General features: G+C 30.0%; 7 protein-coding genes across 7 annotated transcripts; 4 read left to right on the top strand and 3 right to left on the bottom strand.

The window, feature by feature from the left end:
- Positions 1 to 22: 22 nt before the first annotated feature.
- On the bottom strand, positions 23 to 1,948 carry cand_016630 (uncharacterized protein; the record flags this gene model as incomplete). The annotated part of the gene is made up of 1 exon (XM_067211897.1): positions 23 to 1,948. One exon carries the CDS (start codon positions 1,946 to 1,948, stop codon positions 23 to 25), a length of 1,926 nt encoding a protein of 641 aa, XP_067069349.1.
- A 964-nt stretch (positions 1,949 to 2,912) lies between these two features.
- Positions 2,913 to 4,010, top strand: cand_016620 (uncharacterized protein; the record flags this gene model as incomplete). The annotated part of the gene is made up of 1 exon (XM_067211896.1): positions 2,913 to 4,010. The coding sequence occupies one exon, from the start codon at positions 2,913 to 2,915 to the stop codon at positions 4,008 to 4,010; it is 1,098 nt and encodes a 365-aa protein (XP_067069348.1).
- Positions 4,011 to 4,017: 7 nt separating this feature from the next.
- On the bottom strand, positions 4,018 to 10,506 carry cand_016610 (uncharacterized protein; the record flags this gene model as incomplete). Its single annotated transcript, XM_067211895.1, has 1 exon — positions 4,018 to 10,506. The coding sequence occupies one exon, from the start codon at positions 10,504 to 10,506 to the stop codon at positions 4,018 to 4,020; it is 6,489 nt and encodes a 2,162-aa protein (XP_067069347.1).
- A 532-nt stretch (positions 10,507 to 11,038) lies between these two features.
- Positions 11,039 to 12,694, bottom strand: cand_016600 (TCP-1 CPN60 chaperonin family protein; the record flags this gene model as incomplete). Its single annotated transcript, XM_067211894.1, has 1 exon — positions 11,039 to 12,694. The coding sequence occupies one exon, from the start codon at positions 12,692 to 12,694 to the stop codon at positions 11,039 to 11,041; it is 1,656 nt and encodes a 551-aa protein (XP_067069346.1).
- A 725-nt stretch (positions 12,695 to 13,419) lies between these two features.
- Positions 13,420 to 15,090, top strand: cand_016590 (T-complex protein gamma subunit; the record flags this gene model as incomplete). Its single annotated transcript, XM_067211893.1, has 1 exon — positions 13,420 to 15,090. The coding sequence occupies one exon, from the start codon at positions 13,420 to 13,422 to the stop codon at positions 15,088 to 15,090; it is 1,671 nt and encodes a 556-aa protein (XP_067069345.1).
- A 308-nt stretch (positions 15,091 to 15,398) lies between these two features.
- On the top strand, positions 15,399 to 21,392 carry cand_016580 (uncharacterized protein; the record flags this gene model as incomplete). Its single annotated transcript, XM_067211892.1, has 1 exon — positions 15,399 to 21,392. One exon carries the CDS (start codon positions 15,399 to 15,401, stop codon positions 21,390 to 21,392), a length of 5,994 nt encoding a protein of 1,997 aa, XP_067069344.1.
- Positions 21,393 to 21,927: 535 nt separating this feature from the next.
- On the top strand, positions 21,928 to 26,739 carry cand_016570 (uncharacterized protein; the record flags this gene model as incomplete). The annotated part of the gene is made up of 1 exon (XM_067211891.1): positions 21,928 to 26,739. One exon carries the CDS (start codon positions 21,928 to 21,930, stop codon positions 26,737 to 26,739), a length of 4,812 nt encoding a protein of 1,603 aa, XP_067069343.1.
- Positions 26,740 to 27,294: the final 555 nt, after the last annotated feature.

Genomic DNA, 27,294 nt, shown 5'->3' with positions numbered 1-27,294 from the left:
AATTAATTATTAATATAATAATTTATTCATCTGGAATAAAAGCATAGTTAAGATCCAATAAACGACATTTACCATCATCACAAACTGTGACAATAGCACAATCAGTTAAATGAGAAGGGACACTAGTTTTATTTGTACAAGAGATACCAGAAATTCTCTGTGGATTAATAATAAGTTCAAAATCCATTACAGGGGCATCATGAATTCCTTCAATAGTCCCTACAATGTTACCATTTATAGAATTAAAAATAACAATATCCCCTAGTGGATTAGGTTTTGTTATATGATCTAGAACAGTGGCTGTCTTTACAGTTTTTAAGTTTGTATTATCTAAAAAACTATTTGACATCCTATTATTCATTAATTTATTAACATCTGATACATTATTAGAATTAAAATGATTTGAATGTATAGCAGGATTAACTGCACTAGTAGTACAAATCGTAGCATCAATAGCAGTTATTGCAATATAACGTTCATCTACTAAAAATATTCCTTTTGAGTGGCATGTATTCCTTAATCCTGTTGAATACCTCATCATCTCTTTTCCCATCCTTAAATCCCATAAACGACCCATACCATCACCTCCACATGATAACAAATATCTTTGAGATAAAGATAAGCATAAAGAATGTACAGGATATCCACAATGAGCATTGTAAATTGTATTTACACAGTGAAGATTTACAGAATCCCACAACTTTATTGATCCATCATCACTACTTGTAAGTGTTATAGAACCATCATTACTAACTTTTATACAAGTTAACCCAGAATTATGTTGATGAGATGGATTTGAGGAAGTGTAACTCTCACAACTATTTACATCATATAAACGTAAAATAGGATGTTGAGTCCCTACAAGGAAATAATCATCACAAGGATGTACATCTATACAGGTAATTGGAGATATCTCTCTAATAAAATGAACTGATTTTCGAGATATTCTTGGTACAAAATATCCTGTATTAGTTGTTCCTATTGGTCCACTTGGGCCTAATGTTCCTATGCTAGCTCCACTGCTATTTGTATTACTATTAATACTTCCTTTAATATCATATATAATTAATGTACTATCTGTATCACCAGATATTAGTATATCTTTCTTTGGGCGACATGACAGTGCTGTAATAATACCTCTACTTTCTGTGAAAATCTTTTGATGTGATGATAAGCTTGAACTTGAATTACTTCCAGGAATTTGAGATGGAGGTGGAACTACTCTTACCATTCCATCTGCTCCTCCAGTTGCTATAAACATTCCATTAGGACCTACACATAAAGCTCTACAATATGGTCTATGATTAGATATTATTGTATTTGCTCTTAATATTGCAGACAACATTGGAGGATGTTGCCAATTATCAGAATCCGTTAGTTTTGTTATATTTCTTAAATAATAAACTTCACCTATATCTGTTACACATGAAAACATTCCTGATCCTATCTTTTTAGTACTCCCATTATTATTCTCATTTCCATCATCTCTTCTTTGGGATTGTATTCTTGACTTAAGATTTAATGGTATCCATTGTCTTGATATATTTTCCAAATTTGGTAAAATACTCTCAACTCTATGTATATCACTACTACTTCTAATTTCATTCAATTCCTTCTTTGTTTCAAGTTTCTTATCAGTATTTCTAAGATCCATTGGTAAAAAAGTTAGGGTCTTGTAAAAATTGTATAAACTGTCCTTAGGCATATTACTTGGTACTGGAAGTTTTGTTCTAGTATGTAACATATGTGCCACTTCTACTAATCCATCATCTACTAATTGACGTAATATTAGTTCATATAAACTAACTTTAAGAGGTTGAAATTCTAGTGATTCATCTATTTCTGGAGAAGCCAAACTACTAACTGTTCCAAGATTATCTGTAAACTTCTCAGATGTTTGATCATATCTGTTAGATACATTATTATTCAACAAAGTCGAATCATCCATCCTATAAATATATCAATAGTTATTGCAAATTTCATAGGAATTATCACTAGACTACAATGAAAACATTTAATAAGCGGTTTGTTTTTTTGGCGCCCACATGTCATTTTTGAATATTTTCTAATATTAACTTATCTACTTATAATTAAAATTATGTACTAAGAACTTATGGAATTTATTCAATATAACTATATTGGAATTTTTTTATGTTGTAAATATCAACTTTTCACTGTTAAATAACTTTAGTTAATGTAATTATATTGATATTAATATTATATATTTCTTAAAATCAGCATAAAATCTTAATATATTAGTAATATAAGATCTCCAAATCTTTATACATTAAACTAAATTAAATTAATTTATTGTCTAGATTAAGTATTTCACTAAAACATTCAACTCTGTATAATTTTCTCTAATATCCTATTTTTTTTTTTTATTAAATTCTTAATTTATGTGTGTATACTTTTAAATTAAAAAGTTATATAGAATATATAACAAAACTCAGAAATATTGATTAGAAGTTATACATATTACATGTAAATGGAGTGTGAAACTCCTATAGTATTATATTAAAAGGACTAAGAATTAAGTAGATATATATTGAGATTCAGAGTTATTACTACAGGATAATTCCTTAATTATTTTATAGTATAATATTTATTCTATTAATTAAGAGTTATAGAAATATAATTAAGTATAATACAAGATATATTGGAATCTGCAAGAAGATATAATTTATAAAAGAATTTGGATAAATAGATAAATTTATTAGATATACAGTTAGTTTTTTATTCCTTTATCTATTATAAACAATAAAAACTTGTTTATACTACCTATTAATAGATAAGATAGGACTCATGAGACAGAAATATTAAGATGTTAATATCCCGCCAAAATTTGGCTGCAGCAGTTACCCGGGAATTATATTTTAATTAATGAGAGGAAAGCTTAGTAAAAGACGAAAATGACAATAAAATTAACAATTAATCCAGAAACTTCATTTGGAACTTTACTTATTTTAGTATCTAATTATATTATTAATCAGAAAATATTAATTGGAACTGAATATAGTAATGAGATAGCTTCAACTCTGATACTTGAACCTGAAGGTATAAAGTTGATAAATTCAGTTGATATATTGAAATATCTTGGATCAATTTATCCAAAGATTTTTAAACAAGATATGGAACCAGTAATGACAAAATTTCTAGAATTATTATCAAGAGATTCATTTAATACTGAATCTGATGATATACTGCAACATTTGGAAGACCAAATAAATGGTAAAAGTTTTTTCTTTGGTAGATTCTTATCATTACTAGATCTAGTAGTTTATTCATCTATTCATAGTTACTTTAAATCTATGAGTAAGATGGATTCTACATATACTCCAAAATATCCTTCATTATCAAAATTTTTTGAATCTGTTCAAATAATGACTCCAATTAGACAAGCATGTCCAGAGAATTTGGAATATTTAGATCTTCGATTTTTTACAAAGAAGTTATCTAATAAAACAAAGAAATTAGATAATACATCAGATGAACGCCCACTAGATGATCCTAGTAGGATTGAACTACGTGTTGGTAAAATTTTGTCAGTTGAAAGACATCCATCAGCTGATAAGTTATATGTTGAAAAGATTGACATAGGTGAAGAGGAACCTCGAACTATTTTAAGTGGTTTAGTTGGTATTTATGATCTAACTTTAAAAGTCAATGAATTAGTGATAGTAGTAGCTAATTTGAAACCTAAAACAATGAGAGGTATAATATCTCATGGTATGTTATTATGCGCAAGCTTAGATGGAGATACAAAATTATGTGAACCTATTATAGTTCCAAATGGTGCCAAAGTTGGTGAATTAATTACATATGAAGGATTTTCTGGTAGTCCAGATCCTGTATTAAGTAGTAAAGCAGGGAAAGATGCATTTTCTACTGTACAGGTACATTACAATGTATCAAATAATTCAATATGTAGATATAAAGATATTATAATGATGAGCTCAGCAGGGCCATTATATGTCAATAGAATTTTTGCAGGTGCAAAGTTATGTTAACTGATTACTATAGTTCATCATGTTTAATATAATTGAGAGATTTATTTTCGTTATTAATTAGGGATCTATTATTTAGTAATTCTGTTTTGAAGTCGATTTGATAAGTACTTTTTATTGGTTCACAGCCGAAATTTATGATATCTGCAACTTGTAGAATATCCTCGTTACACAATTCTAAACAGGCAACAATTAATTCTGAAATTGGATATACAGGAATGAATTGGCTTGCAAAATTTACTAGTAAATCAATAGGAGTAATTTGGATATGTTTTGAATTGATAGTTACTTGTTGATGAGCAAGACTCCATGGAGTTTTAATATATGCATTACGTAATAGTGGTATTGTGAAGTTAATTTTTTTTAAATTGATTATTCCAAAAGGTGTCAAATAATAGTTAGAATGATTTTTAGCATGTTCAAAATTATAACTATGATCTGCTTTAAAAATATCTCTCCAATTATCTTTAGAATAATTATTGGAATCAAATTTAGAATTGGAATTACAAGTAGGGAATGCAAAACTAAATTCATCCATATTAATACTTGCTAATTTATTAAAATTTCTGATATTAACATAAGAAGGATCTATTATATAAAGTTTAGATGCTATTCTTGGGGCCCAAGTATCTAGAGTAACAAATATATCAATTATATTAGTTTGTAAATGTTCTGGTAGTTGTGGTAACCACTCTGGCCACATTACTTCAAATATATTGAATTGAATATTATACTTTTTTTGTAAGAATGGAAGCCAAGATATTTTTAGATGAGCATCCAGTTCTCTATTATCTAAATGGATAATTATATTAGTATATGAAAGATTTAAATTTAAAATTGAATGGATAAATCTTTCTAAATCTTGTCCTGTAATATGTTTGTTTATGTATGAGATACAAAGAATATTTAACATAAAAATTTCTCCTTTAATATCTTGTTTTATATTATATAGGAAGGAATTTGAGTTAAGATTATTCTCTATTATTTGATTAAAGTTGGAACTTCTATCATATTTAAAATTAGCAAAGATATTAAGAGGTTTAGAAGATGAAATTAAATTATTTGTAGTTATTTGGAAAATTCCCTTCTTTTGTTGAATTTCATTTGAGTTATTAGTATCATTAATCCATTCATTGGATAGATAATCTACCAACTCAAGCTTATATGTAAATAAGTTTATCCCAGGATTAGTTAATACACTAAAATATCCAAACTCAAGCAGGCTATAGCTAACTAAATCATTTGATTTACTATCAAGGTACTTATTCTGTATAACAAAGCTTGAATTGTGCATTTCGGAAGTTGTGTGAATACTTCCACTTTGCCTGAAGCCTTTGAGCTTGTACTGGAAGAGTATAGGACAAGAAATATTTGCAAATATTGATGGAGATATCGATAAGAAATTATATTTGATATCTTTATCGCCATCAAATCTTACTTGTTTTTCCATATTTATATCTCTAACCACTGTTTGAATGAATTCACTTACCCAGTTTTTAGGAGTATCTAGAGCAATTTCTAAGTGATCTTTTGTATGTATATTGAATTTTGCAATATACTGTGTATTATTTTTAAAGTCATATTCTTCACTTTTTTCATTAATAAAACTGGAAGCTGAATCAGAAGAATACAAAAGATCAGATAATTTCACTACACTGGTTGAATTCGTTTCATTAGACTGCACTAATCTAGGATAATTGAATACATATCTAAACCACATATTTTGAATAGGTATAGATCCATTATAGTATAAAGTTGGGTTATAAACTATTCTTACATTGGCTTCAAATAATGTATGTAGTATTTCAAGTAGAGACAAAACTTTGGTAGAAATAGGAGTAAGAGGATCCAAAGTTGCAACAACATTTATTAAACTAATTGAATTTGATTTAGATTTTGGAGGTTTAAGATAAGTTTTAATACTATTTGAAATATCATGTTTATTGTAAAGTTCTTCTAAGTATATGAAGGAATTTCCCTGAGTGTAATCTAATGCTCGAATATTTTCCTGCATTAATAAAAATACATCTTCAGGAGAAAGAGATTCCCATCTATTTTTTATATTTCTTTTATATGAAGTTGATAAATCATTTAAATTTATATGCTGCTTATACTGGCTTAGCATTACTAAATGTCTCAATCGGCTAGTTATTGCAAGTTCCATAATCTTCATGTGCACTATATGAATAGGAGAAAACCTTGTTATGGGTGTATTTAAACTAATGTAATTAGGATATAATTGAGGACATATTCTGATAAATAATCCATTAATTGCAATACCTATAGAATACACCTCTGAACACTTTCTATTTGACAGCTCAGTGTCTTTAAATATTGGTTTCTTAGATTTGAAAGTTTTTTTAGAATTATAGTTTGTCTGATCTTCATTCTTCTTACTTTCTTCACTATTAGAGAAGTTATAGGAAACATATCTTGGGAAAATAGTACTATCTCTACTGGGACGCTGTCTGAAAGGGTATGAATGGACAGTTTCATCATTTTGAGAAGAAAATTTTCTAATAAACTTTTTAATTGCCTCTATTCTACTAGATTCCACTTGAATATTTTCAATTGGAATATCCAAACCTGCCATATTGGCTATTTTTGTACAAAGATCTTGTATTTGGAAGTCATCTGGTAATTTCTTTAAATAAGGATCATTCATCAATTTAGATAAAATACTTGTAAATGTCTTTAAAACTTTTAGATGCTGAAGAACAGGATATAATCTATCATTTTTGTTTAAAGGTTCTAAAACTCTATCAAAGCACTGCTGTAACGATTTGGCTGATATTGTATGGGTACCATTAATTACACTCATCTGATTGAGGTCACTGGTATTAGGATTAGAATCTTGCACTGAATCCCTCTCCAAATATTTTAAGTTCATTGGAAATTGATCATATTCATTAATAAAAGATATTGAGAACCTTCTATTTGGGAAAAAATCACTAAAAGATCTCTTATTCATAGAAGTAAATAATGATACCGTAGATATCCAGTAGTCTAGTACTGTCTGTAAACTATATAGTCCTGCACTATTACTTCTAACTAATACTATAAATGTGGTGAAAGGAGATGCTTTAATTTTTCTCTTGTCCAATACAGGGTTTGTATCCCATAATCTTGTATAGTTCAAGGATAAAAGATCAGCCTTTGTTATTTCAACATTTTCAAATATATCAGAATCTCCTTTAATTATATTACTAAATTCAGATAAATCTTGAGGTATGTAGTCAGTTTCTTCTAATTTAAGATCTTCTTTGTTCAATTTCTTATCGATAATACTCCAACCATATCTCATTCCCGAATATGGCCAATCATTTAATCTGATTGACTTTGTTAATGAGGGAAACATTGCAGGTAAGGTTGAGTCTGAATATTTTAAAATATACTCAGGTATATCATCTTCAGTAGCTATAATTCCAGATTTAACACCCTGAGTGATTAAAGTTTGTTCTCTCTTTGCAATTGTATATATCACCTGTTCAATATCCAGATCCTCAATTTGTATGAAATATCCATTTACAAGAGATCCTCTAGATGTAAAACCTTTTAGTCTACAATAAGCTAATGCTTTATTCACATATGAGTCTTGATTTGGGTTATTAGAATATATCATTTGCCACAATTTATCAATATCTGCATTTGCATCAAAGTGCTTGAAGAACAATTCTAAAAATTTATTTAACTCTCCTAGAGTGAATGATGGGTTTAAAAGAAGTGGGAAATTCCTTGCAATCATTTCTAAAAATGCTCTAGCTAAAATCATGCCTTGTATGCTCTGAGATGAAACAAAAAATCCAAATATTTCCGAAATAGCTAACTTTATTGCCATTATACCTGTAGAATTTGCATTTAATTCCATATTTTCGTTCATTGAAATATTTGATTGCTTAATCCATTCGGGACAATCTTCAAGATTTTTAGCAAAATAAAAACTACATAATGAAGTATTATTAAAACTATTAGTAAATTTTTTAGACGAATTTTCTGCAAATCTATCTTGGAAATCTTTTTCAGTGTTAACTCCTTCATAGTTAAAAGGAATATTAAAATCTGGTTTTCTTTCTTGTATCCAATCAGGATCTACTAGCATGACATTTAGTCTAATTGGCCACTTTTTATTTAATAATTTTATTATAGTAGCCATGCAGTCCATATCTAAAGGATCACATAACAAAATAACACTCAAAATAGGAGCTTTAATAGGATAAATTCCAGTATATTCAGGAGTCATTTCCTGAAGATTTGGTAATGCCTCCAGTGGGTATAACACTTGTCCCATTGTCTTCTCAGGTTCTATCATTATATCATAAATGTAATAATTTTGAACTTCAGCTGCAAAACGAATTTGTGACATAAAGTATACTGAAAACATCATCCATGGGGAGTACAGCCTTATTAATGTTGAATTATCTGATTGTGAGTTATTCAAATACTCAACTGAGTTATTGAGTCTTTTTATCTGACTAACTACTTCAAATCTCTGTGGATTTCTAATACTATCAAATTTAGTTTCATTTATATATTTTTCGGAGTTATTAGATATTTTAGAGTGTCCTTTTTCATCAAATTCCATAATTATTAACTCTTTTTCTTCTCTTGTAAACCAGACGTCATCAAATAGCATAGGGGTTTTCCCCCATTGAGTTTCTCCAATATTAGCAATGTCCATATAAAAATGACTTTGTCTTTTTGGTAGTTCATAAAGGATTCTCCAATCTGTTCTAGGTGATGACTTAACCCAAGGATTAGATTTTGTTAACGTATACTCCATCTTTCCAACCCATCCATCTTCGTCTAAAATTGAAAAATCATTATCTACATCAATCTTTACATCTTCCAATGTACTATTATCAAATATCTCTGAGTTCCTAGCTTTTTCTAGTAAATCCCCTTTTAAAATATTAATGTAAACTAAATTATCATTTTTAACTCCTAAAGTCACATTTGTCCCAAACAATGGAATTAGTTCATTATCAATTAAACCTGTGTTAGATAGAACATCTTCAACTATATCAAGATTTATATTATTTATATAAGCAAGTTTGAAACGACTAAAGATTATAGACTTAATAATTGGAGCTATATTCATAAATGATGCTTCTGAAGGAGATATCAAACGTCCATTAATAGATATCATCGTAGCTCCTGGTGTTATATACTCATGTAATTTCTCAATAGCTCCATGGGTTCTCCTTGTCCTCAAGCTTTTACATAAAGCATATTGATAGGTGCCAAAATTACCAACAAAAAAAGACATAGCTTTTAGTGGATTTTCTAAACGCTTAGAAAGAGATATTGTCTGGACTCCCAAATCCACAATGCATTCGTCATCTAAATCTGTATCCGGATCAATAACATTCTCCATATTTACAGCTATATCGCAAGATGTCATTAAATCACAATATTCCTCATCTACTTTATTTAATGTTTGGTGACTAATATCGGAGTTGCAACTTTTGTTAACAAAGCTATTGAACTTTGAAATACTGTCTTTTTTAGCTTTTCTCAGTATTGCTCCATATCCTGTTAAATATTCAAATTCCATCTCCCCATCACTCTTAATTAAATCAAGATGTCTGATTAGTAAAATAGCTGATGTAAATATTAAGTTATTTTCAATATCTTTTAATCTATTCCATAAATTAATAACGGATCTCATTAGTTCAGTAGCATGTTCATTGGAGAAATCTATATATAATACTATACTTAAATCATGATCTCTTTTAGTTTTATTTCTGGTATTAAAATATTCTAGTTTATGTTCTGGTATAAATACTTCATTAGATAATTGGATAGATATATAACTAAGCTTATTCTTTAGTCTTTCTGTATTAAGAATATTAACTAGGTTTACTTTATCAACTTCCTCTGGACTACATTTGTAATCAAACCAACCACTTTTATGAGTAAATAAGACCCACCCAGTGGGTGATCGCTTTGTGTTTGAATTTGTAGAAAACAAACAACTGACTCCTACTTCTTTTCTATGTATCCTCTCAATACTTCTTAAGGATTCTACTGCAGGAGAGTACCATCGATTTATTACAAGTGTCTCCATAAGTTTTATCACCAAATTGTCAGTAATTAAATCGCTAGCTATAGATGTCGAAATATAATTCTTGCTTTGTTTTTTATCTCTTGACCTCTCAATATCATATAACAACTTATCGAGTGACCTACCTGTACTTTGATAAAATTCACATAGGAACTCAAATATTGCAGAGTCCAAAGATACTACAGGCCAATTACTTTTTAATTCTAGATTAATATCACTCCAATTTGCATTCAAGTATTCATTTCTCGTTTGAATAAGTGGCCTCAATCGAGGTATATTAATTAGTATATCACTAGCCACTTTATCAGATACTCCTACAATTAAATCATCATTTATCTGGGATTCTAAACAGATAGAATATGACTGCAGATTGAATATATAGATAATCATTAATATTAGCATAAATATAAGAGTATATTGACTATTGATAAGCATTTTATATATAAAACTAAATTTCACTAAATCTTCAACTCTCTTCTTACTCTCGTAAAAAATATGTTTCGTTTGTCAGGTAATACTAGAAGGTAAATTGATACTTTCGTGGGGACTTCGTTTGTAGCGCCTACATGTGCAACACGATATTTAGCAGACGTTACTTGTGTAACCTTAGTGAAGCATATGTAAGAGTTACAACAGAATCTTATTTGTTCCTAATATGGTGCTAGAAGAGGTACTGATACAGAATATCTTAAAGCTTTGAGGACATATTACTTTACAGAATTATCAGATTTATATATAACTTAAGAATATGTGCATAGATCACTCCTAATTCGTCAAGTTAACTTCAAAATAACAGAATAGTCCAGAACTCCCCAGTAATTATTAAAACAGTGTATTAAAATCCAAAAGATGCAATATATCTACTAATAAGAGTTTGGAGTACACAAATTAGAAATATGAAAAATTTATTACTGTTGAAATATAATTAATGTTTCTCAGTTTAATCAATGAAAAAACAAAAAATACATTACTTCATACCTTTTCCCATCCCAGGCATTGGAGCTTGCATTCTATCCTCCTGACTAGATGGATTCTTAATAGTCTCATCTACTGATAAAATAGCACATACAGCTTCAGTAGCACTTGAAAGTGCACTTAATTTAACAACTGTTGGTTCCCATACAAAACACTTTAGTGAATCACAAATTCCACCATTATTGCAATCAACACCATAATTTTGGCAATCATCATCATTTTGAGCATGTTTTTGCCTGAGTTTATTAAGTATGTCAATTGGATCAAATCCAGAATTAGTTGCTAAAGCACGTGGTATTGATTCCAATGCTCTCGCAAAATAATTTATAACTAGTTGTTCCTTACCAGATATACTCCTGGAATATTCACGTAAACTCTTAGATAATGCCATTTCAATTGCTCCACCACCAGGAACAATACTAGAGGATTTCATTGCTCTTCTTACAACCATTATAGCATCATTTAGTGACCTCTCAGCTTCATCAATAAACTGTTGAGCACCACCACGAAGAACCATCGTAGCAGATCTTGTCTTAGGGCAATCATTGAAAAGATTGTATCTCTCTGCTCCAATTTGTACTTCTTCAAAAACTGAACAAGTTCCAAATACTCCACTATCTGCCTTCAAACCATAAACAGTTGTCTGTACAACTGCCCCAGTGGCTAATGCTGTTCTTTTTAGATCCTGTTCTTCAACCCTTCCAGCACAGAATATATGTTTCTCTGCAAAATATTGCGTAGCTAAATCACCAATCGCTAGACGGCTTAGGACTACATTTGCACCAGTTGCAGTAATTATATCTAGCTTATCAAATATTATCTTCCATTCAGCATCTACAATACTTTGATATGATGATGGATCTGTTAGTCGTACTTCAGCATTATCTTTCTCTGCTTTGAGCTCAAGTTCAAGGTTCAATAGTAAAATTTTCGGATTATCGAAGCGTTTCGGCTGCTGTTCAAAACCAGCATATGAAAATGTCTTCTTAAATGCTACACCACGTAATAGAAAGCTATCCAATACTGATCCACCAGTTACTTTTTTAATACCTATCAAATCTTTATTCAATTCATCATCTAAATAAGAGACTGCATCTACAACCATTGTTGCAAAGTGAGTTTTATTATGGGCTAATAACTTAGAGTTAAGAGTAGTCTCTGCACACTTAATTAACATATTGCGTGTCACCTCACTTGTCTCCTCAGACAAGTTCACTTGCAATGTATTGATTCTTTCAACAGCGATCTTACAAGCTTTTCTAAACCCTGATATTATAACTTGGGGACTCATGCCATCCTCTATAAAGCTTCTAGCTTCTTTTAAAAGCTCACCAGCCAGAACTACAACACTCGTAGTACCATCTCCAACTTCATCATCTTGAGATCTAGCTATATCAACTAGCAATTTAGCTGCTGGATGCACAATTCCGAGTAAGTTTAAGACAGTTGCACCATCGTTCGTTATAGTTACCCCATTGGAATCACCGTCTTTAATTAGTTTATCCATCCCACATGGTCCAAGTGTTGTACGAACTATATCTACTACAATTTGACAAGCATTTATATTGCTCAATATCTGTCCACGTCCTTGTGAAGTGTCTACTCCCTCACGAAGTAATATAATTGGAGCTCTCAACATCTGAGCCATGCCTGAATTAAATATAAGTATTACAAAACCTTCAATACAAAATTATATTATTGCGTTTATTTATAGTAATCTAAGCTCGTTATGTATATCTAACAATAGTTTCCAGGTACTTACTATTATCCGTGGGGCATCACTATTACAAACAGTATCTAATCTGTCTCTATATACCCGCTAATTAAGGTACCAAACTTAGTATATTTCTGGCGCTACACGGAGTAAAACTTAAGTACTTAACTTTAGTGACAACTGAAAAGTTAGTAATTATACTGAAGTTACGTAGTTGATGATAGGCACAAGTGTACAAAATCATGCAGATAATTTAAGATTAGAAGTTAAGTACTTCATTCTAGGAAATTACTAAGCTAAATTTTTTTGTTTAAATCTGAAAATATGGGACTATGTGAACTTAATTCTTATTAATATCTAAGGTTATTATACTAATTATGTAAGGGAATAATTAGACTCAAATTTAACTAGGGGTTAGGGTCTTGTTGTGATATATATTATTAGTAATAAGTATCAGTAGTAACAATTTAAAAGTTACCAACCTTGCCAATATCCATAACCGCTTAGAGTAGTAAACTGTCTTTGAAAAGCTGCTGTCTAATTTTTTATGTAGTATCAAATAAGTCCGCCCTTAATGGTGGGGTTATTGTACTATTGGTAAATATTGCAGACTTGGTAAATTAGTTTTTTTTTCAATTACTATATATACATAACCCATCATGATTCCAAATCAAGTACTAGTAGTTCAACAGCCATCACAGCGTGATCAAGGAAGGAAGGCACAATTAAGAAATATACAAGCCGGGAAAACAGTTGCAGATGTTGTAAGAACGACTCTTGGACCTAAAGCGATGCTTAAAATGCTTTTGGATCCTATGGGTGGCATAGTTCTAACTAATGATGGAAATAGTATACTACGTGAGGTTGACGTAGCTCATCCAGGTGCTAAGTCAATTATTGACCTATCAAGAACTATTGATGAAGAAGTTGGAGATGGTACGACAAGTGTAGTCGTATTAGCAGGCGAATTCTTAGCTTGTGCTGAACCATTACTTCAAAGAAATATACACCCAACTGTAATTATAAGTGGTTATTTAAGAGCTTTAGAAGATTCCTTAAAATATATGGAGAACCTAAGTACTAAGATAGATATAAACGATGAAGATTCATTGATAAGTGTTGTTGACTCTTGTTTAAAAACGAAATTTTCTGGTAGATGGGGTAATCTAGTAGGTAGTATGGCATTAAAGGCTGCAAACTTTGTAACTCTAATAGGACAAGATGGAAGAAAGGAAATTGATATCAAACGTTATGTAAAAATTGAAAAGGTGCCTGGTGGTGAAATAGAAGATAGTGAAGTTTTAAGTGGAGTAGTTGTAAATAAAGACATTGTTCATCCTCGCATGAAACGTATTATTATTAACCCAAAAGTTCTATTATTAGACTGTACTTTGGAATACAAAAAGGGAGAAAGCCAAACAAATGTTGAAATAACTAAAGAATCTGATTGGGAGACTCTTCTTAAGCAAGAAGAAGAAGAGGTTCAGGAAATGTGTAGAGATATTATAGCGACAGGCTGCAATGTTGTATTTACAGAAAAGGGTGTTTCTGACTTAGCTCAACATTTCTTAGTTAAAGCTGGAATATCAGTTATTAGAAGAGTACGTAAAAGCGATAATAATCGTATTGCTAGAGTTACAGGTGCTACGATAGCTAGCCGTACTGAAGAACTTACTACTAATGATGTTGGTACCTTATGTGGAAGATTTGAAGTTAAGAAAATTGGTGATGAATATTTCTGTTTCCTAACTGAATCCAAAAATCCAAAGGCTTGTTCTATAATATTAAGAGGTGGATCTAAAGATGTATTAAATGAACTAGAGAGGAATTTGCATGATGCCTTAGCTGTAGCTAGAAACGTATTACTTGACCCTGCTTTACTACCTGGTGGTGGTGGAACAGAAATGTACCTTTCTTGCTATCTTAATCAGCAGTCTTACAATGTAGATAGTACTCAGATGTGGGCGTATAAAGCGTTTGCTCAAGCATTAGAGGTCATTCCTAGAACTTTAGCACAAAACTGTGGTGCAAATATAATGAAAACTTTGACAGCTTTGCGTTCCTACTGCATGTCTTTTAATAACTCCAATACAGATAGTCAACCTATATATGGCATTAATGGCGATAATGGTAGTGTCTGTGATGTTACTGAACTTGGTATATGGGACACCTTGAACGTTAAACAGCAAGTATATAAGACTGCAGTTGAGGCTACCTTGATGCTATTACGTATTGACGATGTATTGAGCTCTGTTTCCAAAAAGAAGGCCCAGAATTCTAATGTAGAGCAACCAAATGTGGAATCATTTGGTGATTCTAGAGATGGTTAACTTTGTACTTGTGATAAAATAAATCAAGTTAAGTGCACTTCAACTGGATATTTAAAAAAGAATTATAGTGTCTCTAGTACTATTTTTCAACCATAAAAAAACTAGTAAAGGAACAGTTTCAAATAAAGACTACTAATTTCTTTTGAGTACATATATATGACATCTTCCCTTTAGCAACTCTCACAATAATACTCACATTGTTTCTAAATATAATCGGTACCCGTGTTTGTTTGTGCGCGCTCTGCACTTCACTATCCCCATTAATGAGTATTCTGTTTCTCACAGAAGGAATTTGTATGTATTATGGTATGTATCAATTGATAATAACTAGAAATAAAATAATAGCGTTTGTTACCTTGTATTATATATATTTGATTTTATTTATCACATTACCTCATAATGTATTTGGTACAGACATTCATGGCCCAGGAGTCAGCAGCAGAAAGCTGCACCAAAAATACTACTTCAAATCTTTAGGATTAAAATCTAACTCTGAAGATGATTTCTATAGGGATACTTGGGGATTAAATCAAGAGAAGTCAGTTATAATGCCAGAAATCCTGCTACAGCTAGGAAAACTTTCAGAGAAATCTAAATCTCTGTTACTAACAGGAGTAATTGAGGAACGTGACGATTTTTTTGAAAGTATAGTTTATATGGAAGATAATGATGAGAGTAGAGGAAAATTAAACAATACTTTAAATAACACTTATGAAGGTGGAAATATTAACTCGGAACGATCGGAAGATTACTTTAGCTTTCATACTCTTGGCCCAACATATTATAAAAGAAACAATTCAACACTTTTTATTCAAAATCAGCTTTCATATTATATTCATCCATTACTCTTAATTGCTGATTTTATTGAGGGAAATATGAATACAAAAAGTATTTTAATCACCTTAGATTCGATAAAGCTTATGAATAAATATAACTTAGATTATAATACTGAAAAGCACAAAGAAAATTCTGAAATCCAACAAAGAGCACTTTGTGATGATAATACAATAGAAATTTTGAATAATATTGTAAATACAAAAAGAACCGGCACTTTAAAATTAATTAAGAAGTTGATGGAATTCGGTCTGAATATTGATTTGGTTCAGAAATACCCTGAAATATTTACAAATGCAGTGAGAAAATCCAACTATGAATTTGTGGAATTTTACATTAACCATTTACTTGAAAAATTTAAAGTGGATTCACTTTATTCTAGTAAACAAACTAGTTTAAGTGTTTCAGCTAACAATAACTCAGACTATCTTGAAAGTGACTATGATACTAAAGTAAAAGGTGAAATTCCAAACTTATACAGAAATAATAATGATTCGGAAATTTTGGATAACCACTTTATGCAAGCATACTTTGAAAATCCCCTTACAAAGAATATGATGGAATCTTCTAATAGTGGTAATACTTGTAAACATTTATCAGACTCGAAAAGTTGTGAATTCTGTAAATATTCTTACTTTAAAGGTTCAATTAATAAATATTCAGAATTATTAAATAATTTAGATGAGAGAGATTTATATTTTAATAAAACAATTTCTCGTAACTCGTACTGTCCAAAGAACCTACAACTTCTAGTAAATTCAGTTGATAGATATAATCATATTCCTCTTTACTATGCTGTTAAGAAAAATGACATAAAAATGGTGAAAATTCTTTTAAAATATGGATCATGTATAAACATTTGTGATCCTAGGAGTGGTTATAGTCCTTTAATGTTAGCTGTTCAAAATCACAACGGGGCCATGTTAAGCTTTCTATTAAATAATGGTGGAGATCCAATGCTTATATCACCAACTTCTGAGGAGGATGTATTGGATGTTGCTATTGCAAGGAACAACAGAAAATTAATTGAAAGTATAATTAACCATGAAGCTTATGGGAAATTCTCTGACAATAAGAATTCCCCTGAAATCTTCAAATATTTAAATGACAACTTTAGCTATATACATCCTAAAAGTAATTGTGAAGTTGAAAATTACTTTTTTTTAAATAATATTGATATCCCGAAAGATGCTAAACACATTTTGCACGCAATACAATCTAATATTCCAAATAAACTACTTAAAAAGCTCCTAAATATGGAAGAAAAGAAGAAAGTGGCAACACTTTGTCAAATAACAGACAAAAATGGTCGAGGAGTACTATGGTGGTCTGTTTATCATGAAAATATATCCCAAGTTCAAAATATTTTGGATTTTTATGAAAAAGCTACTAAAAATAGGTGGGAGGGATATTTGAGCTGTAATCCTCATAAAGAAGATGAAAATGGAATTTATCCTTTAAATTTAATTATTACCAGATCTTCTAAATTTCCAAGAAAGCTTATTACTAGACTCTTGAAATTCAAAGATCCAATGACCCATAGCTCCTTATTACTACAGGTTCTTACTAAATCTAAGCAACAGTTTGGAGCTTTTAAAAATCTGCTAGATTTTCTTAGAAGTCATTTTAATATATCTCTTTCGTCTTTTAACATATGGTCGGATGATCCAGATATGTTAGATCCAATTGGATTCGCCTTATTCAAGCAATTACCTCAGCACATTTTATCATATTTACTAGAACTAGCTTTAGAATATGCGAGCGAATTTGTAGAAGATATAAATCACTGGAGAATTAAGACAGAAAGAATAATTAGGGCAACACAACAGATCCATGATATCGCCTTATCGAAAGATGCTTTATACAGAGAAGATATAGAACATGGCAAGGAAGAATACAATAAATCAAATTTAAGACAACAATCTAAAGCTGATAATATTAATAATAAACAATGGTTTTTATTTAAAAGTTCACCTTCAACTCATAATATTTACGATGATACTAAACAATCTAGAAAGAGTTCAAAGCAATTTCAAGGTAGATGGAAATTTCATGTTGTTAATAAACAGCTTCAAAGTTACAAAGCATCTTATATTCCAATATCCCTACCTTTAGATAGTGCTCCTCTCCGTATTTTAAGTCCTACTCTAAGTTCAATACTTATAACTAGGAAGTATACAGAAATTACAGATAACTATAACGACATTATTCGAGTGATTATAGGACATGGCCCTACACACAGATCAGTAATGAAAATTAGAGAGCTTTTACGCTTGGCTGTGGGTCTAGGTACTTTCCATTTTAATTCTTATGGTGCAGAAGGTATTGAAGATAAACTACGAAATATTGAATCTCAGGAAACACAAAATAAAGAACAATCTTTATTGTATGAACGAAATAAAAATTGGGATTGTCAGTGCTTAAAAAGCGAACAATTATATAAGAAACGGTTATTAATTTCATTTTCAACATTTTCACCTTACCTAATCTCCACCTCACCTAGTTATACATCCAAAATTGGTGAATCTTACATATATCCATTTGGAGAAGCTAGTTTGGATGTTATTCATTCTATAGCAGAACTAAGACCTGAAACAATTGGTGAAGTTTTAGTACGGATAGACTATTCATCTGAAACTGATTGTGATAGGGTTTTGGCCTTATTAGAAGCTCTACCTGAAGACTTTCCTCCATTTCCATCAGAGTTATACTCACCCTTAGAAAGAGCTTCTACTATTTTGTACAAATATAATGGAAAAAGAAATATACTTCCGGTCATAAAAAGATTTCTTTCACATAAATACATTAAGCTATTTACTCCTATACATTTGACTGAATCTCTTAATATTCTCGCTCTTATTGAATTTGTACCAAACTCATTTCTTGAAATGATTGGAGGAATATCTTCTGAAACTTTACTGAAACATAGAGGTGTTGAAAAGGAATATAGAAATATAAATTTAAAGGATAAATGTTATACTAAATTTGCTATGGGAAACTTCCAACATACTTCTGAAACAAAATACTCACATTCTGACATTTATGAAAATAGCACATGTTTTAATGGAAAAATTTCAAGTACAGAAGACTTTTCAGAACCAGAAATATCAATCAAGCTTAAAATCATTAATGAAATTAGAAATATTAGAAACCTACCATGGAGTTCCAATTTGGATAAGTCTGACATACTGTTTTGTGTTTTGTGTCTAATAACTCTTGTTGGTCTCTTTGCAATATACTTTAATATCAGCTACAAAATCGCTTTATTTGTTTCAAAAAGACTTTACTACTTTCCAGAATGGTATTTTAATATAAATATGTTAGATTCTGAGAGCTTAAGATTTGCATTACTATGTAATATACCAAGACCATCAGACAAAAACATTAAAGTAGCTTTTTTTAATGCTTTAAGGAAGTGTTTTTTTTTTGATCCAACTTATAAAATCGAGAATTTTCCAACCTTTAATAAAGAAGATAAATTTACTACATTTATTGGATTTATAAAGCTTTTATTTATTATATCTTTAACACTTTGGTACTTCATTTGCAAGATATATGAAGAAGTTTTCTTATTCATATTTTTTACAATTATAGCAATAGTAATTTGTACTTTTCATAGTTGGAGAATTAATGAAGTTATATTCCATCAATTAAATATTTTTCTCACGTGCAAGAATAGTACTTTGTTACCAGAGGTACTAACGCTTCTGAAACGAACAAACAATCAAATAATATATACAACTCAAAGAGCTATTTTTTTGTATAATGCCCTAACAAAAACCCCAAGTAATATTAGACATATTTTCAATATAAATAATTCCACAAGTACAAGATATAATATCAACAAGCTTGAAAATAGTTCCATAGGGCAATCAAAGCTAAATCTAGATTTTTGTTTATCTGATCATATCCCTTTATTTCAAAAAATTCGGAAATATGAATATTCAAGTAAATATTCACATACATGTTTTAGAATCTTATTTGGTATTAATATAATATGCTTCATTTTTTCATTTATTGTTACACTGAAAATACCAACTGAGTGGCATAAAAGACTCATGCTTAATGGTTACAAAGGCTGGTTTGGCTTGATTAATGAAGTTATAGCTGTATTTCGTGATACTAGCAATAAACGAAAGCTTTATATTTTCCAATATCCCAATATTTATCAAGTAACCTTGTTCCATCCATATTTTGTATCATTTGTCAACTTTCTAACTTTCCTCTACTATTGGCAAATATTTTCCATTATAACTGCACCTTTATTCAGTGTAATTCTTGTTTTGTATCACTTTTTTGCTTTATCACTGGCATTTAAGAATGCTTTGCATACTCCTACGAATATACTCTTACCTAATGCAAGAAATAGTAAACTACTTATGCTCCAAACTTTATCTAACAAATCTAACCCAGAGAATCTGAATACCCCTAAAAAAGCGAACTTCAGTCAAACTTCTACCAGCCAAAATTCAAAGAAAGATTTTTTAAGCTCAAAATTGAAGATTTCTGGTCATTTGTCTCCTGATAATTCGAAATGTCTTACTGAATCTAGAAGTATTCGAAAACTAAAAATAGATTCTGTTGAATATGATATTACAAATATTCCAAATATTTCCAAAGGAGAAAAAAAAAAACTTTACGATACTGATAGTCTATATAAAGTGAAAAGTTACAATTATATTCAGGATTCTAATGATATAGCTGAAGAACTTCATTTAAACGTGAAAGAACTAACTGAAGAATCATTACTTTACTCAAATGATATTATGAAATTAAAAAAAGATTCATTAATGAAACCACATCTGGATTTAGATAAATTAGTCTACAGTCAATTAGCTAACAATACATATGAACTACTTGGGAACATTTGCACTCCTGACTCCATGAATATAATGAATGAAATTCAGTCTTATAATTTTAATTATTCACCTTTTAATTCGAATATTTTGAATTTAGATATTATAAGTGCAAATAGCGAAATTTCCTATTATCAGGTACTAGAAGCTCAAATTTATCCCTTCTTTCTTTGGGCAGATGTCAGACGATCCTCCTATAAAATATATAAACAATTTTGGAAACCTTTAGATATTGTAAAAGATATGTGTGCATTGATCTTCCTATTTTTAATTATTATATTAGCGTATGTGGAGTTATCTAATTCACCAATTAAGACAATAAAGTTATGGGATACTACACGTATTGCAATACTTTCGCTTGGCCTTTTTCAACTCTACATTATGTATATGATGGTCAGTATTCATAAATTAAATGTTGAATGTTGGAAATGGGTACCAGATATATTTGATGTATTACCTATCTGTTCAAATTTATTAGATTCTGTTGAAACTTTGATGAGGATGCTACACGTTTTAACTTCACCACTCTACATATTAAATATTCCTATTACAATTCCCACTTTGTGCGCAGCGATAATACTTATTGTTATTCCTATTGGTGTAATTCTGTAATTCTGAAATATATAAATAGATCACTAATACATGCATGCAATCTCAATTTCCAAAGATATAAAATAAAATATTTAATTCAGTTCTATTCAACAAATACTTGGCTCTATGTAAAATCTGACACTTCATTCCTACTGTATTCTTATGTAGTAATCTTCTTTTATGGTTTTCTAGAAGCTTTTTCTTTTACTTTTTGAAGATGTCATGGTACAAATATATATTGTCTCGTCTCATTATTAGCGGTAATTAGTCATTCCTAAAGTATATATACTCAGAAATTGCATTTATAAATAATTTAGGTCTCTATATACAAATTTAAATCTCATCTTTATCTGTTTCAATTTCTCAAATTTCCAAAAGTACTTTTTTATTTGTTACTTTTGTGATCATTACCTTTTTACCTTTGCACAGTATTGGCGCCAAAGTTGGACAGTTACAAGAATTTTCATGGAGTTCTAGTCAGTAGAAGTTTAGCCCCTCCCTGAAGTTATAAATCAACTAGCTCATAATTCATATAAGGGTATCTTGAAACTCGCATATGATAATTAAATGGATTGAGTTGATAATAACAGTTACAGCACTGATAATCTTCCATAACACCAAGGATGTAGAGACATCTGTATCAGGAACTAAATATGGATACAAGGTAACTCTAGACAATGAAGAACCACAAGAAGCAAAAGAGTATTATTTAGATCAACTGGTCTTTGATAAAGAAAAGGTAAATAAAAAAGAATCACCATTTCCCCCCTATTCAGGAGATAGATTATCTGCACCAGCACAGTTGTTGGAGTCAATAATTCTTCGTGATTTAGGACGTTTTATCCCCATATCCAATTTCCTCTCTAGTCTTGGATATGACTTTGGAAGATATAGATACTCTGACACAGCTCTCACATCAGCATGCAAAATATCAGGTGAAGTAGGATACTTCCTTGTTGCTCACCTACTATCACTTGGAGCTCCCGTAAATACATATAGTGAAGATATGTATACACCATTACTTCTGGCTTGCAAATATAAACATAAGAGAGTAGTAAAACTACTTATTGAACATGGAAAGTGTATAGTAGACTGTGCAGACTCAGATGGGAGGACTCCATTGTTTTACGCTATAAGTCAAATGGATAAAGAATTACTTATATACTTTTTACATAAGGGTTCCAATGCTAATTTTAGAGATTTATTGGGCAATACTCCCTTAATACATGCTGTAATGATGGGTAATAAAGAAGCTCTAAAACCTCTATTAAGCTCTGGAGCATCTCCATGGCTGCGTAACTATGCAGGCTATGATCCTGTAACTTTGGCAGTTATAGATGATCACATAGATTTTATATCTATCCTAATAAACAATAACAACTATTCTAAACAGGAATTAAGTATTAGACGTTTAGTACCTGACTACAATTATCTTGCAGCTCAAAGATTACTAGTTGGAGTTCAGAAACAAGTACCAGAACATATTTTGATTGAATTACTAGAAATCGAAATTATTTTAGAAAATGTATTGATATGTTCAGTATCTGATAAACAAGGCTTTACTTTGCTATGGTGGTCTGCCAAGTTATATTACACACTTTTTACTCAAAGACTGTTGCAATTTTATCAGCATGCCCAGTCTTTGTCTGAGGGACATATTTGTAATCCTCATAAAAGTGGCAATACTGAAATTCTACCTTTAGAAGTGATGATAACCCAGCTGCACTACAATTATAAAATTTCTAAAATAGCTTCTAAAAGATTATATCAGGAACTTGTATTTTTTAATAAATCCAATCTGAAAAAGACTAGGTTTAATGTAAACCTAGAAAACATATTTACAATACTGTATATGACAGATCCCTATTCTAAAAGATCATTTTTACTACAAGTACTATATCTTGGAAGAAATATTGATAATATAATGAGGATTTTCTTTGGTCTACCACACAACTACTTGGAGAATAACTGCACAAATTATATCAACAAAGATGATATAGAATTTATAAAATTCCAAAAACTAATTAGTTCATTAATGTTTCAATTAGATACAAAAAATCTCTTAATAAATGAACTTGTATTAGATAGTAACTCAAATATTATAAGGAAGAATAACACAGACTTAGGTTCATCACTGGATGCTACCTACAACTCCTATGCAACTAGTATTTCCTGTATAATAAATTCAAAGCCTTCAAACAATAGCCAAATGGAATTCTTTACACATCCAGCAAGAAGTTTAATTAGTCCAATGTTGTATCCTCTTTTAGTTAGAGGTGAGACGAAAATTATGGAGGAATCCAATGCTCTTAGTATAAGTGTTTCAAGAGGAAATAATAGACTTGTCTTATTTCTTGCAAATGTATATAATCAATGTATTCAAGATAATAATTTTTCTTCTCTATCTGTTTATAGAAAACTCTGTATGGAGGCGTATTATGGAGCCTTAAAAATGGCTTTGAAAAAGTATCATCCTTCGGATTCAATATCACTTATTCAAAAGGGTGCAGATATTTCTCTTTATACTCTATTAAGATATAGACCAAATACTTTCGGTGAAATTCTAATGAAACTTAACTATTGTGATCCTACAGATGAAGCTATTGCTATAAAATTACTTCAATATATTATTCATGGCTTTCTTCCAAAACTTTGCTATGGGACAAATGTTTTTCAAAATTTCTATCATCTCTCCAATCCTATAAACTATATAGATGATCAAATTAAGGCTTGTACAATAATGTCCCTTGAGTACTATGGAATTGAGGTATCTAAACCATCTCCACTGGAGCACTCTATTAAATTGTTACTTAATATTCCATGTGATGTTAGTAATACTAGATTTGTCGATATACTGGTTCACTCTTTTGCCAAAAATGCTTTTTTTCTCAGATATGGTTGGGTTCATTCTCAACATATACATAGAGCTCTAAATTATATTATGGATAATCCCCGTAATTTTGACAAGCTTGATACATTTACAAATTATTTATTACCATTGTTAGGGTTTTCTCCTTATCTTACAAATTCACTATTGTATAAATTCCAATTTAATAATATATCCAAACCCATATATTATTATTTTTTAAAAAGGAGTCTTTTTACAGAATTTCTCCTTGACCATCCTTTATTTACTTCTATGACCCATATTAATAGAATTTTGGTTTGTATCATTATCTCGACTTTTACTTTCTGCACTTTCTTATTAATTCTGGTTCTTGCAATAGCAGATCACCCTATAGCATATTATGAAAAGAGCCAACTTCTCAATGAAAGTTTTACTCAGCATAAATCATCATTTACATCTTCTCAATCTGTATCAAGCTCAAGTTCTTCATTAAAAGTTGAGGAAATACTGAATAGGTCTCCATTAAAGAAATATTGGCTCAAAATTCTGAATAAATTCTATACAATCTCGTTTCATCTGTGTTTATATCTTTTCTATTCTGGATACAGAGCTATTCCTTCACTCTTATTCATCCCAAATTTAAGTAATAAACCTTTATCTAACTTGCAACTCATTTTGATTAGTATCAAGTGCACTTTATTTGGAAATTATTCCATTAAAGAATTAAACTCAAACTCAGTTAAAAATTGTGACAATAATTCATCTATTATGAAGAACTATATGGAAGAAAGTGCATTTTTCAAAACACTAGTGATCAAACTAAAGTATATTCAAGTATCTCTGTTACGCATCTTTTTATGGACAATATCTTCAATTTGGTTATTCCAATCCAAAAATTTTGATTCGGGAATAGTCATCGTATACCTTGCACTGTTCTCTATTTTTATTAATATGGCATTCCTTTCGTGTGAAGTTTCTGCACAAGACAAAGACAAATTCTACCATTTATTTGTTCCCTCAAATCTAAAGTTCTTGGGAATTTATAAATATTCTAAAAAAAGTTCAAATAGTGAGAGCACTTCAAATCCATGCTTATCTTCTTTCCAGTGTAATTTGAATTGCTCCATACAAGATTCACCTTCATACTCTTCAACGAATTCAATCCACAGTAGAAATAACTCGGTTAATCTTTCTTTATTAAATGATAAAGTTGGTACAGTTCTAGATAAATACTCTTCTTCACTATTATCACCGACAAATTGTACAATTTTACCTCCTTCACATTACAATATAAGTAGAAGAAGCCATACAAATAATACTTCATTCTCAAATTTTTTTAAATTTAAAGATCTTCTGAAATTACACCCTTTATTTAATGGGAGAAATTTTTGGATATGTAATTTTCCATCCTATAAGAAATGGAGATATAAAGAAGTATTTCCTGAATACTATTATTTGTGGCTTAGCCTTCAAACCCAAAATAATTACTGTTTAACATTTGATTCATCTAAAAATCTTCGTTTTAATTCCCCAACTAATGCAACCATGACTTCTCAAAGTCCATTTGAAGCAATAAATAATAGAATTAAACTTGAAGAAGATGAATATATAACAAATAACACGTATAACTCTGTAGGTACTAATTCCATCTATTTGGCCTCACCAACTCCCTCTCATGATGTTAATAGAAACTCAACAAAATACTTAAAAAACCTTGCAATACAAAATTCCAAAATCGAGTCCCATCTTTTAGATATTTGTCAAAATGAGTGCATCTTTCCAAATGACTGCCGTAAGTGGTATATTTTACAGTGGTGCTCTTGTATACTTATTGGATCATCTTACGGTTTATTCTCTCTATATAATGCAAAAAATCTGTATTATAGATTTCTGCAATATCCAACAATATGGAATATGTATGGAAAAAATTGGTTTATAACTATTATTGGTGAAACAATGACTTCTGTTCACATATCAATACTAGCATGGAACTGTTTAAATCCTTTGGGTATATTATGGGTTACACTTGTTCAGAGATATCGAGTTTTTACATATATAACAGAGGTTTTAAGAAAAGAGAAAAGGGAGTCTGAATTAAGTCACATGAATGAAACTCTAATACTTCGTCAACTTACACTCTTTCTTACATTGTGGAATTTTATTATATATAGAAACAACAGTTTTCTACAAATAACACTACGTAACAAATATTTAAAGGCTGTATTTATCTTCTTTTTCTTTTTTTTATCTCTCCACTTCTTTCTTATTAGAAGTAATCCTACAGTGGTAGTAAGATCTCAGCTACTTTATACTCTCTTCATTATAGTTTTGGTATTATTTTTTCTGGCTATTCTCTTCTTTGGATTCATAATACTACTTAATCATATAACTAAGAATATTTCGGCCTCTATAAATAATATTTTACATGTATTCTATCATAATAAACTATTTCATTTGTTTCTAAAACGTGAAATTGCTATTTTATCAGCTAAGAAACATGATGCTTTCCTGTATGTATAACAGCATATTAGAATATACCTTGTAATGTAGAAATTATGCTTTTAAGTGATAAATATATGTATGGGGGTATATCTTAAAGCTCTAGATAATATATTGATGTTGAAACTATAATTATATTAGTATTTGAGTATATTTAAATGGTAAATATTAACTAGTATATCTCACTTTTTATTCAATGTATTCACCAAATATAACTCTCAGGTAACTATAAATAGTAATACTAGCATATTCCAATATACTTAAATTCATTAATTTGTTGGATCATAATTTTATGTTTGTATCCAGCTTACTCCAGACTTTCCAATATAAAGTGCAGATTTTATGCAGCTCTGTGGCGCCTTAAACACTTAAGGCGCCATTATATTGCATGCAAATTTTTTTTTTTTATGTGGTCAAAATACCGTCATGAAAGTTATCTAAAAGTTAACTTATTGTAAATTGGGAAGTTAAAAAAAAAAGAAAAAAAAAAAATAAATAAGGGTGATCGTAAAGATAGATGCTACTATTAATGGATATTTTGTAATTAAAATACTGTGGGTGTCATTTTAAAAGCTA

Source organism: Cryptosporidium andersoni (genome assembly GCF_001865355.1).
Source record: "Cryptosporidium andersoni isolate 30847 chromosome Unknown contig_9, whole genome shotgun sequence".
NCBI classification, from domain to species: domain Eukaryota; phylum Apicomplexa; class Conoidasida; order Eucoccidiorida; family Cryptosporidiidae; genus Cryptosporidium; species Cryptosporidium andersoni.
This window is presented reverse-complemented; position numbering and strand designations above follow the sequence as displayed.